Here is a 13,918-nt window from a genome sequence, read left to right on the forward strand (position 1 = left end):
GGGGGCGCCACCGCGCTCCCAAGCGGCGCACTGTAGCAGTGCGCCACCGGGCCGGCCCCTGTATGTCTTCTTTTGAGAAATGTCTGTTTAGGTCTTTTGCCCATTTTTAAACTGGGGGTGTCGGCCGAGCCCGTGGCGCACTCGGAGAGTGCAGCGCTGGGAGCGCCGTGCTCCCGCTGCAGGTTCGGATCCTATATAGGGATGACTGGTGCGCTCACACCGCTCACTGGCTGAGGGTGGTGCGGCCAGTCTCAAAAAGGACAAAAAAAAAAATTAAACTGGGTGGTTGTTTTTTGTTTTTGTTTTGTTTGCTGTCGAGTCATTGAAGTTCCTTATGTATTTGGGATATTAGCCACTTTTCTAATGTGTAGGTGGCAAACACTTTCTCCCATTCTGTACATTGTCTGTTTACTTTGTCGACAATGTCCCTTGCTGTGAAGAAACTTTAGCCTGATGTAATCCCATTTACATATTTTTGCTTTAGGTGTCTGTGCCTTTGTAGTCTCGCTCAAAAAAAGCACTGCCCCCTCCCATTTTGCGTAGCATTTCCCCTATGTTTTCTTCTGGTAGTTCCATAGTTTTGGGTCTTAAATTTAGGTCTTTGGTCCATTTTGAGTTGATTTTTGTGCATGGTGAGAGATAGGGGTCTAGTTTCAATATTGTGCATGTGGATATTCGGTTTTCCCAGCACCATTTGTTAAAGAGGCTGTCCTTTCTCCATTGTATATTTTTGGCACCGCTGTTGAAAATCAGCTGGCTGTAAGTGCATGGGTTTATTTTGGGGCTCTCTATTTGTCTGTTTTATGTGGTACCATGCTTTTTGATTACTATAGCTTTGCAGTATATTTTGAAATCAGGAAGTCTGATGCCGCCAAATTTGTTCTTTTTGTTCAAGATTGCCTTTGCTTTATGGGCTCTTTTGTGGTTCCATACAAATTTTAAGATCTTTTTTTCTATTTCTGTGAAGAATATCATTGGTATTTTGAAAGGTATTGCATTGAATGTGTAGGTTGCTTTGAGTAATAGGGACATTTTTTTCTCTTTTTTTGTCTTTTTTCGTGACCGGTAACTGGATCGCAACCCTCAGTGTCATGCCCATACCGCGACCGGCAACGGGATCGCAACCCTCAGTGTCGCGCCTGTACCGCGCTCAACCAGTGAGCGGACCGGTCTCTATATGGGATCCAAACCCTCAGCGGGAGCGCCACCACGCTCCCAAGTGCCGCACTCTACCGAGTGCGCCACCGGGCCGGCCCAATAGGGACATTTTGATGATGTTAATTCTTCTGACCCATGAACATGGATATCTTTCCATTTGTTTATGTCTTCAGTCTTTCACCAATATTTTATAGTTTTCTTTGTACAGGTCTTTCACCTCTGTTAAATTTATTCCTTGGTATTTCATTTTTTTGGTAGATATTGTGAATGGGATTACTTTCTTGATTTCTTCTTCAGCTATTTCATTATTGGCATATAGGAAGGCATTGACTTTTGTGTTGGTTTTGAATCCTGCCACTTTACTGAATTAATCCATTAGTTCCAGTAATTTTTATTGGGGTGGGGGAGTCTTTGGGGTTTTCTATGTAGAGGATCATGTCATCTGCAAATAGGGATATTTTGGCTCCCTCCTTTCCAATTTAAACACCCTTTATTGCTTTCTCTTGCCTTATTGCAGAGGTTAGAACTTCTAGCACTATGTTGAATAAGAGTGGGGAAAGTGAGCATCCTTATCTTGTTCCAGATCTTAGGGGAACTTTCAAATTTTTGTCCATACAGTATCATATGAGCTGTGGGTTTGTTGTATATGGTTTTTATTGTGTTGAGGGACATTTCCTCTATACATAATTTGCTGAGTGTTTTATCATGGGTTTTGGATTTTATTTAATGCTTTATCTGCATCTATTGAAATGATTTTATGTATTTTTGCCCTTCATTCTGTCGATGTGATGTATCATGCTTATAGATTTGCGTATGTTGAACCATCCTTGCATCCCTTGGATGAATTCTACTTGACCACGATTTATGACCTTTTCAATGTGTTTCTGGATTCTGTTTGCTAGTATTTTGTTGAGAATCTTCACATCTGTGTTCATTAGGGATACTAGTCTGAAGTTTTCTTTTTTTCTGGTTTTGGTATGAGGCTAATGCTGGTCTTGTAAAACCAGTTTGGAAGTATTCCCTTCTCCTCAATATTTTGGAAGAGTTGAGAAGAATTGGTATTAGTTCTTCTGTGAATATTTGGTAGAATTCAGCAGTGAAACCATCTAGTCCTAGGGTTTTCTTTGTTGGGAGACTTTTTTATTACTGCTTCCATCTCATTACTTGCTATTGGTCTGTTTTGGTTTTCTAGTTCTTTGTGTTTCAACTTTAGTAAGTTGAATATGTCCTGGAATTTATCCCTTTCTTCTAGGTTTTCCAGTTTACTTGCAGATAGTTGTTTGTAGCAATCTCTTAGGATCCTTTGTATTTCTGTGGTATCAGTTGTAATGTCCCCTTTTTCATTTTTTTCATTTCTGACTTATTTGAGTCTTCTCTCTTTTTCTCTTCATTAGACTAGTTAAAGGCTTATCAATTTTGTTTATCTTTTTGAAAAACCAACTCTTTGTTTCACTGATCTTTTGCATGTTTTTTTAAATTTTTAATTCAATTGTTTCTGCTTTGATATTTGTTATTTCTCTCCTTCTACGATTTGGGGTTTGGTTTGTTCTTATTTTTCCACCTCTTTGAGGTGTAATGTTGTTATTTATTTGGAGTCTTCCTCCTGTTTTGATGTGAGCATTTATTGCTACAAAGTTCCTTATTAGAACTACTTTTGCTGTATCCCACAGGTTCTGGTATGTTGTGTTTTCATTTTCATTTGTCTCCAAGAATTTTTAAATTTCCTTCTCGATTTCTTCTTTGACCCATTCATTGTTTAGGAACATATTGTTTAATTTTCCTGTATTCATATGTTTTCTAGTGTCCCTTTTGTTATTGATTTCTAGTTTTATTCCATTGTGGTCAGAGAAGGTAGTTGATAAGATTTCAATTTTTTAAAATTTGTTGAGACTTGTTTTGTGACCTAACATAAGGTCTATTCTAGAGAATGTTCCATGTGCTGCTGAGAAGAATGTGTATTCTGTAGCTGTTGGATAAAATGTTCTATAAATTCCATTAGTTCAGGTCAGCCTATGGTAGATATTAATTCTGATGTTTCTTGGTTAATTTTCTGTCTATATGATCTGTCTTTTGCTGAAAGTGGGGTGTTAAAGTCCTCAACACTTATTGTGTTGGAGTCAGTCTCTCCTGTTAGGTCCAATAGAAATTGCTTTATATGACTGGGTGCTACAGAGTTAGATGCATATATATTCAGAATTGTTATATCCTCTTGTTGAATCGATCCCTTTATCATTATATAATGACCTTCCTTACTTTTTTTTTTTTGGCTTTCTGTGACTTGGAAGTCTATTTTATCTGTTATAACTGCTCCTGCTCTTTTTTGGTTTCCATTTGCTTGAAATATCTTTTTCCATCTCTTCACCTTCATCTGGTACATATCTTTATTGATTAAGCGAGTTTCTTATAGGCATCATTTTGTTGGTTCTTGCTTTATAATCCATTCAGCCACTCTGTGTCCTTTGATTGGGGCATTTAATCTGTTTACATTTAGAGGAGTTATTGATATATATGAACTCATTATTGCCATTTTGCTTTTTTTTCTCATTGATTGTGATTTTTTTCTCATTTTTTCCTTTTTGCTGGTCTTATTGCCTTCCTTTGTGGTTGAATGGTTTGCTCTAGCCTTACATTTTTCTTTCTTGCTATTTGTTTTTACTATGTCTCTTCTAAGTTTTTGTGCTACAGTTACCACAAGGCTTACCCTTAGGGTGTTCCTCCTTGGGTTGAATTTCACTGGTGACCTCTGAGCTTCTTATAGCCAGATGTTATCATCTTTTTCCATACATGGGAAATATTCAGCCATTATTTTCTTGAATATGCTTTCTATATTTCTTCCTTTTTCCTGTCCTTTGGGTATGCCAATTATGCAGAAGTTGTTTTGCATAAGAGAGTCCCATATTTGCTGTATTTCTGTTTCAATTTTTCTTTTTCTTTTTTTCTCTTTGCTCCTCTAATTGGATAATTTCATGTGTTTTATCTTTGAGTTCACCGATTCTTTCCTCTGTTTGACCAAGTCTGGTGTTGGAGCTTTCTACTAAGTTTTTCAATTCAGATAATATATTCTTTATTTCTGGAATTTCTTTGTTTTTTTAATTGATTCTATTCCTTTGTCAAGTTTCTCATTCTGCTCCTGAATTATTTTCCAGATATCAGTTAATCTTCTATCCATATTTTCTTGTGACTCTCTGAACAACTTTAAGAAGGTTATTCTGAATTCTCTGTCAAACATTTCATAGATATACTATTCTTCTGCATCCATTGCTGGTGCTTTGTTTGTTTCATTTGGTGGCAACATATTTCTCTGTTTTCTCAATCTCTGTTTCCTCATGTTGATGCCTAGACATTTGAGGAGACTGCTATTTGCTGCTGATTTTCTGGGGAAGGATTTTTGTGAGAATTGTTAATTACCTCCTGTTCTAGGCTATGTGGAAATTCTGGCCTGGAATGGAGTCTTTCCTGCAGATTGAGCGCCCTGCAGTTCTACTGCCCTGATTGGTTCCAATGAGACCATCTGTCCATGCTGCACCCAATGTTCCCCCTGGTGGGCCAGAATTTCTCTTTCACTCCAGCTGCTTCCTGTGGGGCAGGCTGTGTATGCATCCCTTGTGATAACTCACCAGCCTCTGGCAGCTCCCCTCTCCAGTCAGTTGTGGCTATCTGTTCCTACATGGGCCATGGGGAATCCTGCAAGTGGTCTTTATGGCCTGTGGGCTGACATGATGCACTCCAAAGCCCTCCTTTCCCTGGAGACTACAAGCAGGTTTATGCACAGGGTGCCACTATGGCTTTTTCCTGCTTAACAGCTAGTCCCCACCTCTATACTGGGCTGGCTCAGAACAGTAGGCGCCATCCCTATACCCTCTCAGCTCTTGCCCTTGCACAAACTCCGTGGGTCTCTCCTCCTCCTCCCCCAGCTCCAGCAGTTCAAGGTTGGCAGTCTTTGCTTTTTAATAGATGTAAGTGGGTTACCTGTGAGAAGGTGCAATGCTGGGAATTGTCTATTCAGCCATCTTGGTGACATCACTCTCTCACCCCCAACACTTTCTCTATCCCATCTTTCCCAACTAACTACTTGGTGGGCTCCATAAAATCTACCTGTTGAGTCCTCTGCTCTTCTTTATTCCAAGCTTGCTTTTTAAATTCAGTTTCTTTTTTTCAGGTAGCTTGTTATTGCTAAATGAATTTGGGCATTATTCAGCATGTCAACCAAACTTCTACAAAAGCAATGAATTATATAATTTATTGGGCATGGTGTGTCTAAATGAAAGTTAAAGTTTTTAGCAATAAAATATAAATTATTTCACTTCCTGCCACACAATGAGAAAGCTGGCTTTTATACAGCAACTAGCAACACATAAGCCATCTTGGATATATCCTAAATTGGGTTGCCAGAACATAGACTAATAATTTTTGGAGTATCAAACTGAGTAAAAATCTTTTTAAAATATAGATCATTGTGGGAGAATTTGGCCTTTGTAAATCTTCATTACAATCGCATAATACTTTTATATAGCTTAATACACATTATAACTCATCTGAACAAGGATGAAACATGGCAGATTAACCAAGGAAGACAGAAGAAAGGAGTCTGTGTGGGAAACTAGAAGTTTCTTCCAAGCTTCTCTCTTCCTATCGGTGTCAAGTTAGCAATAAGAACTGTAAACAGTTTTCTTGTGACAAAATTCAGTCTTACAATTCATTTTGTGCAACCTAAATGGAACTTTGCAAAGCTGACCTTCCTTGAATTCTTCCTACATCTAACAGGCACCTAATGTAGTAGATTGAATGTCTCCCCTAAACTCACTGAAGCTTGAATTGTGTCCCCCAGGTTTTATGTATTAGAAACTTAGCCCCCCACTATGACTGTTAAGAAGGTGGGAAATCCTATTATGGTAATTGAAAGATAGCGCCTTGAAGAGGGGATTAGATTGTAGGACCGTGCCATAGTGAATGGATTAATGATGGTGGTCATGGGCGTAGTGTGGAGGGCTTTAAAAGGACAGTGAATGAGGAGGTTAGTGCCTCTCTGCTCCGCCATTTCACAAAGTGATACACTGCCCTCAATGTCACCACCATCAAGACCCTCACCAGATGTGTTCCTTGGACTTTGGACCTCCTCGCCTCTGCAACTGTAAGCAATAAATTTCATTTTCTTATAAACCACCCAGTTCCAAGTATTTTGTTATATGCAACAAAAACAAACTAATACACCTACCATTTAGTTGGCTAGTTGGGGTTGCCTATCCCTAAAATCATCCTAAAATGCAATTGGTAAATATACTAGTGGATAGAGGGCTCATTTTTCCTGTTTCTTTAGGTTTAACCTTCCTTAAGGAGTCATTTACTAAGCACCTAACCTACAATTGAGGGTGCACGGTCCACACAGGATGATGGTGCAGAAGATTATGGGACTATTTTCTGTCTTTTTCTCCCTTCACTGGAACCTGTCAGATAACTAATACTTCCTTATGGAACTATCAGAACAGCTTTTTATAAGTAATGCCTTTTAAAAGTACTATTTTTGATGAAATATCATTCATTAGGGTTAAATAAAAGATGAGCTATGAGGATCAACTTTTGGTTTTATACTTAGAGATACGACAAAAATGGAGGCAAGGAAGCAGGAACCAGTCATGATTCATGACAAATGGTAGGGAAGGAGTGGGACACAATACAGTAAACATGCACAAAGAAAGCAGGAAGGAAAATGTAACTGAAAATAACTAGCTGAAGAGTTAATGAATACATTTGAGCCCCTCAGAAGGCACAAGGATCAAAATAAAATATCCATTCTAGAAGGAGTCCTCTAGACTGCTGTTGTGAAGACTGGACATTTGAGAACAGAAACAAGCTGAGAGTGGTCATGCTGCAAGAAGGCAGAAGGTGCCTTCTGGGTGCTCATTATCCCTGATGAGTTTTACTTTAGAGTGTATATGCTTAAGAGCTTGTAGTAGTAACTAGTGGAAATACACAATAGCAATCCCCACTCACTCCTTCAAGTGGCCTGAAGAACAGGAATGAGGAAATAACCGAGAGGGAGCACAGTGAATCACAGCTACCAATGTGTCTAGTGTCTAGGAGATAATGTGTGGGTGAAGGGCGTAGGAGAAAAGAATGGAGAAGAACAAGTGGCTCTTCCGTCAGCCACAGAGAAAGGGCCACAACTGATCCAGGAGGAAAGTTTGTCTTAAACTGGAGGGAACCACATGCATACCAATAGCAAGAGTCTTCCAGGGAATTTCTAAGAGGAAGGAAACTGCTAACACCCAGGTTTGAACAGAATAAAGAGCTCCCCCTTCAGGGACTGTGGGCTTATTAGCACAAAGTGTCTCCCTTTGGGGAAGTCAAGTCTCTGCTCCCTCCCTTGCGTGCAAGCTTCCCAAGGAGAGGCCCTGGCACTTGCATAGGCAACAGAAAATCTTGCCCACACAAATTTTGTCCACACTAAGCCTGACACTTATTCTAGACCAAGAGGAAGGTGCTGAGGAGCAGGACCTCAGAACTTGATTCTTACAACTAGAGGGAGAAAAACTCCAGTACATTGACTTAAACAGTCGGATATTACCTCTTATCCAGACTGGAATATACAGTCATGTGTATTTTTGTCTTTGGAACAGGTGGTTTGATATGCAAATAAAGTAATAAGTGTCAGAGCTGTATCCTAGCAGTAGCTACTTTGCAAACGTTACCATGGCACCAATTCAACAGTGTTCTTAGAGGCAGCCACACCTCAGCACGATCTTTCTAACTTGGGACAGCAAAATTCAAATGAACTGATAGACACAAACTGCAAAAGAGTCCTAAACCTATACAGGAGGTGAATCTTTACAGCACAATTGCCCTCCAAAGCTACTTGAAACAGGGCATAGGACTTAAAGGAGAAAAAGAAGGAAATGGACTATCTCCTATAACACCTGGAATGTGATCCAAGCCTGGAGACAAAATGATGGTAATATAACTGCTAACAATTTTTTTTTAGCTGCTAACAGATTGTGTACAGATTGTGAAGGGCAAACTCCATTCTCCAATTACTCCAGTGCAAACTGTGCTTTAACAGTACTCACTAAATTCTAGTTGGGTGAAACGAGAACAGATTGTCCTCATGGTACAGTTCACTTATGTTAAACTAAGGAAGGCTGTCCTCCCATGGCCCCAGTCCAAGGGCCACTCACAGCCATATGCAAAGAGCCCTCCAGCAGGCTGTGTTCTCCACATCTCTGGTTCTCACTGCTAGTAGGTCTGCCCTACAGAGGGCAACATGTATTTCCCAAGCACAGACAAAGCAGAAAGAAAAGGACTAGGTGGTAGGGACACAAACTGCTGGGGAAACAAGTATTAACCACCCTGACTTGTGAACCAATCATGGTTGCTGAGGTAGGCCGTAGGCTAAACAAAACACCTCTCTGCCTGGTTAGGGGACAATGAGAGCACAGATACCAAAAATTAACAGTAGAATATAGTCTGTGATCAGTGACAAATTGATAGAATAAGCCATAAATTCTATAACAGTTCAAAGGCAGCAAAGTTTTTTCCAGCTTCTTCTTCAGATGAGGATGATCAAAGAACAAGCCCATGGAGACCCTTTGAAAACTGAAGACGTCACTAATGGGGAACCACAGTTGGTTGGCACTGAAAAGTCATCAGCAAAAATGAGACTCCAGAGCTCTCTCCGTTATTTATCAAGGCCACTGGTCCTCAAGATCTTCTTAAAGAAATAATGATGTATCATTTCTGGCTAAAATAGCCATAGGAGAGGGGGTGCAAAGGAAAGAGTGCTTAGAAAAGCAATTAGAAGTTTCTATCTTGCTGCCTCTAAAAAGACACAAAGACATTTGCTTCTTAAAAGGGCAATTATGAGATGATTATTTATAGTTAACTCTATATACATATCTCTTTTTTAAAAAGGCAGAAAAGGGCCTCTTGGTACTGTGCACATAACATTTTAGTCAAATCAATCTGTAAATTTTCTACGGGGGTGTTGAAACCGTAATGTGAATAGTAACCTGGATGTCAGGTGTGCCACCCAGTGGTCGACCACATTGAGGGCATAGTATTCAAAAGAATGAGAATTGGGTTTGTTTTCAGCAAATTTTGACAGTCAGAGAGATCCAAACCAAAGAGTAAGACTGACAGAGGAGAAGATCCAGGGAGAAAACAATGCTCAGGATAAAGCAGGAAATGCAGTCAGGTTCCAAGAGAGATGTCCATTGTCAAGGGTTAAATTCAGCTCCCTGGAGGAAAAGCTATTAAAAGGACTAGGAAGCCTCAGGACAGGAATTCAGTTGCATCAGGAAAATATAGTATGAAGGAGGAAACTGAAGCAAACACCCAATCCTACAGATTAAGATGACATGGCAGAGGTTAGGAGAAATCTAGAATCTGGTTGGTATGTGGTACCGGAGTTAGTGTAGGGATATTAGCCATTAGGATAACGCTGGCATGAGGAAACCCACACTCCCTCTACAGCTGGACTGAGGCTCTTAAAATATTTTCTGCCCAGGACAGGATTAGCATAGGAACTCTGCAGTTTTCAGCCTGGAGATCAAGCTGTATCAAATATAGCAATGACTGAGCTGATCTTGGTTGAGGAAGACAGAATTTGGTCAAAGTACTTCCTTATGAGAATCCATAATAAATATTTGTGATATGATAAATGAGAATTTGAAAAGTAAAAAATATATTTTGTTGCAATGGTCAGTTTACCTCATTTAAATGTTCTGCCTTATCTGATTTGCTGTCTGGACAAAGTTAAATGTAAAAAACGAAACCACAAATACTAAAAGAAAATATGAGGACTACTTAATTGCACTTTGAGGGGGAAGGCTTTTCTAAATATAATAGATAAAAATCATACAGGTAAAGCATGGACCACAGAAAAATGTAAAATTTGGAGCAATTAAAATATCATCAGGATAATTAAAAGGCTCTATTAATATCTGCAAAAAATATTACAAAGTTAATACGACAAGTATTTGATACCTAAAGAGCTCTGAAAATCAATAAGGAAAACCACAAACAAAAAATAGGTAAGGGATCAAATACGATTCACAGAAGAATAAATACTATAGACCAATAAGCGTGTGAAAAGTGTTCAACCTCACTAGAAATAGAAAAGGTACACACTATAACGACAAACAGATACCAGTGCTCACTACTCAAATTGGCAAATAGGATGATAAACACTGGGAGAGAAGGTGATAATACTGGTACACCTTCGTAGGAAGCAATTTGACCAAGTTTGACCTCATACTATGACTTCTGGTAATCTAATCTAATATGAACAATTTATTTATAGAAATATTCATCAAAATATTATTTATAATAACTAAAAGAGGCAAGAACTTGAATGTTATATAATAAAATACTAATTAGCCATGAATATTGTGTTTTTTGAAGAATTTTTAATAACAGGAAAATGCTCGTGACACAATACTAAGTGAAAAAGCAAGGTATAAAACGTGATTTTATTTATATTATAGATAATATACATATATAGCAAAAGGACTGGAGAGAATAGACCTGTTATCAGTGATGAGAATATAAACTGATACAAACTGGTATGAGTTTTTATTTTCTCCTTTATGAATTGGTATTTTAAAAAATATTCTATAAGAAACATAATACTTGTATAATAAAAAGTTATTTTAAAATGTTTAAAAACTTTATTATAATGCCCTAGGTAGCTGCTTGGGAACAATGATAACTGAAAGAATATTTTTTAAAGGAAAAATCATTACTCAAAGATCTCAGCTTTTAGGGTTTAACATCCCAGAAACTATTAATTTGAAAGATTCTAAAGAACTATATTTGCTTTCTATAATAGTAATTTTTCAAAAATCCTCTAAGACACACCCATGGGAAGTCAAGCTCTCACATGTCAGTGAATGGATATCCATGAATCAAAGAGTACTCAAGTGGCACTTCTACAAGAAGTCTCTACCATTAAGCAAAACAGACTCCATGATCCTATTCTCAAAAGGATAAAATCTCCAAATAATTGAGAATGATGTTTAAAAATAGCTGATTTTACATGCAGACACACTTAAAACCTCTGTACAATATATTAGACACTAACATGTTCAGAGAAGAGACAAAGGAAAAACATGAACAAAATGCAAAACCACACTTATTTCTTTGGACTTTCATAAACAGGAATCAACTAGCTAACCCTGGGATATGTAATATTACTACTAAGAGCTAATATTTATTGAGTCCTTACTACATGTTAGGAACATAGTAGAGCATTTTATATTTTTTCTATCATTTAATCCCCAAAATGATCTTATAAATTAGGTATTATTATTATCTTCATTTTACAGACAAGGAAGCTGTGGCTCTAAGATGTTAAATAACTTGCCACAAGCCACTAAGCTGATAAATGGCAGAGCCCAGATTTGAAACAAGGCAGTCTGTTTCTAGAACTTGCACTGTTAACCCATTTGCTCTACTGACTTGGGATCTATGAAACAAGTAAAGTTGTATTACGCTTTTCTCTTTTGTCTTCTCCCTACCCTCCAGGAGCTTCATTAAAGGAAAATGAAACCTGACCTTTCTTTTTTTTTTTTCCTTTTTGTCTTTTTTACTGACCGGTAACGGGATCGCAACCCTCGGTGTTGCGCCCGCACCGCGCTCAGCCAGTGAGCAGGAACCGGTCTCCACATGGGATCCGAACCCTCAGTGGGAGCGCCACCGCACTCCCAAGCGGTGCACTCTCCCGTGCGCCACCGGGCCGGCCCGAATCCTGACCTTTCTAATCTATGCATATATATCAGTATCTTTTAGAATCAAAGATAGGGCCTGTTAGTTCAGTTGGTTAGAGCATGGTGCTGATAACACCAAGGTCCAGGGTTCAATCCCTGTACCTGCTAGCCAAAAAAAAAAAAAAAAAAGAAGAAAAAAAAAAGAATCAAAGTTGCTACTGTAGTTATTATACTACCTCCTTTAAAGAAAGGTATGGCTTTATAAATTAAAGCATTGTTGTCAGTTTTTCTTCACTGGTTTTGTGTATAATTTCTCTTCCTTGCTTAGGTGTGCAGCTAGAAGACAATAAAACTAGCAATGGAGCTCTTATATGAGGAATACCTAGCAAATCGTGGAACAATAGTAAGACCTTCTTACTGGCCAAGCTTCTCTCTAGATTGCTCTAACTGTCCTTACCATATTCAGACAGGAGAAGAAGCAGGAGTTCCCAACACAGAATTTTATCATATTTTTGGATTCCCTTATGGGCCAACAGATCCTCAAACAAAACACCTCACATTTTATGAACTAAAACCTTTTTCTGGTAGCCTGGTGCAAAAGGGCCATGCTAGCAGTTGCAGTGGGAATCACAGCCACCCAGAATCAATGCTATTTGAGATGAATGGTTATCTTGACTCAGCCATATACAGTAACAATATAACTAAGCATCTCATTCTGTATTCCAGCAACTCCCCTTGTAATGAAGCTAACCACTGCTGCATCAGCAAAATCTACAATTTCCTGAGAGTGTATCCAGACATCACTCTTAGTATTTACTTTTCTCAGCTCTACCATACTGAGACTGAATTTCCTGCTTCAGCCTGGAACTACGAAGCTCTCGGAGCCTGGCCAGCTTGTGGCCACAGGTCACTTTGAGTCCAATAACTGGTGGGATTTGGCATTCACTCCTCAACAACTCTGTTAGTGGTGTCTCAGGATCTACTGTTTTGCAGCCCATTTTAAGTGGGAGAGCACTGGCTGACAGGCACAACGCATATGAAATCAATGCCATAACAGGAGTGAAACCTTACTTCAGTGATGTCCTTCCCCAGACAAAAGACAACCAGGACCTAAGAGCTCAGGCAGCTTTAGAGAGCAACCCCTCAAACAATGTCTTTCCTGGACAGTCTTTTCAAGTGACGAGTGGACAACTGCAACCCAACCTAACTCCAGACCTCAGGGTTCCTGTGGTTTTTGTGTTAGTGCCTTTCAGAGACCTACCACCAGTCCATGTGGGTCAAACCCCAAATAAACCCAGGAATGTAGTAAGGCACTTAAACATGCCTCAAATGTCATTCCAGGAAACCAAGGACCTCAGAAGGCCTCCCACTGGAAGGCCAGAGGAGATAGTGGAAATCACAGAACAGTTTACAAGGAGCAAAGAGGCAGATGAAAAGAAAAAAAAAACAAGAAGAAAGGGAAAGAATAAAATCTACATTCCTACAGCATGAAACCAAACAATTACCAGAGGACTTATTAGATAGGCAACAAAAGCTGAAAATTTTCTTTCTTAAGCCTGATCCTAAATGAAGATATATTGATGCACTAAAAGCAAAACATGAATTATTAACCATATCAACTTTTATAAAGCTACACTATTTTTAACATAATCCATAATTTTCCATAAGCAACTTGATCTCTCTCCTTTACTTTGAAAATGAAAATATCAAAATGGAGGCTTTAGTACCTTGCTAATATTTGGTGTGGAAAAGGAATGCCATTATCCTAGTCTACCCACACCATCTTTCCACTAAAAAAGCCTATGGATTAAATAGCTTCCTAAATTGGTTTCAGTATAAAAATTGACTGTAAAATTGGAAAACAGCCCAAAGTTACTGACATTAAGTGCTGTTTGCAAGAGCAAACCAGTGATTTTCCATTCAATGTTAATTGTGGACAGAAGATTTTAGGTGGTGCATTTTTCTGAAGTGATTTAAAATAGTTTTGTGGGGGGGAAAAGCCCTTCTGCTAATTGATTACATATAGCTACAAAAATTGATTTTTGAAACTTAACCACCTG

At 38.7% G+C, this 13,918-nt stretch overlaps 1 protein-coding gene across 1 annotated transcript; it reads left to right on the forward strand.

Annotated features, from left to right (window-relative positions):
• The first annotated feature begins 7,861 nt into the window (after positions 1-7,861).
• On the forward strand, positions 7,862-13,409 carry APOBEC4 (apolipoprotein B mRNA editing enzyme, catalytic polypeptide-like 4 (putative)). Its single transcript, XM_008567939.1, is given in 3 exon segments — positions 7,862-8,107; positions 12,187-12,733; positions 12,736-13,409. Coding segments are annotated over 2 exon segments (1,131 nt in total). The 5' UTR covers positions 7,862-8,107; positions 12,187-12,216; the 3' UTR covers positions 13,350-13,409.
• Positions 13,410-13,918: the final 509 nt, after the last annotated feature.

Source organism: Galeopterus variegatus, unplaced genomic scaffold (assembly GCF_000696425.1).
Source record: "Galeopterus variegatus unplaced genomic scaffold, G_variegatus-3.0.2 Scaffold358, whole genome shotgun sequence".
In the NCBI taxonomy this organism is placed as follows: Eukaryota; Metazoa; Chordata; class Mammalia; order Dermoptera; family Cynocephalidae; genus Galeopterus; species Galeopterus variegatus.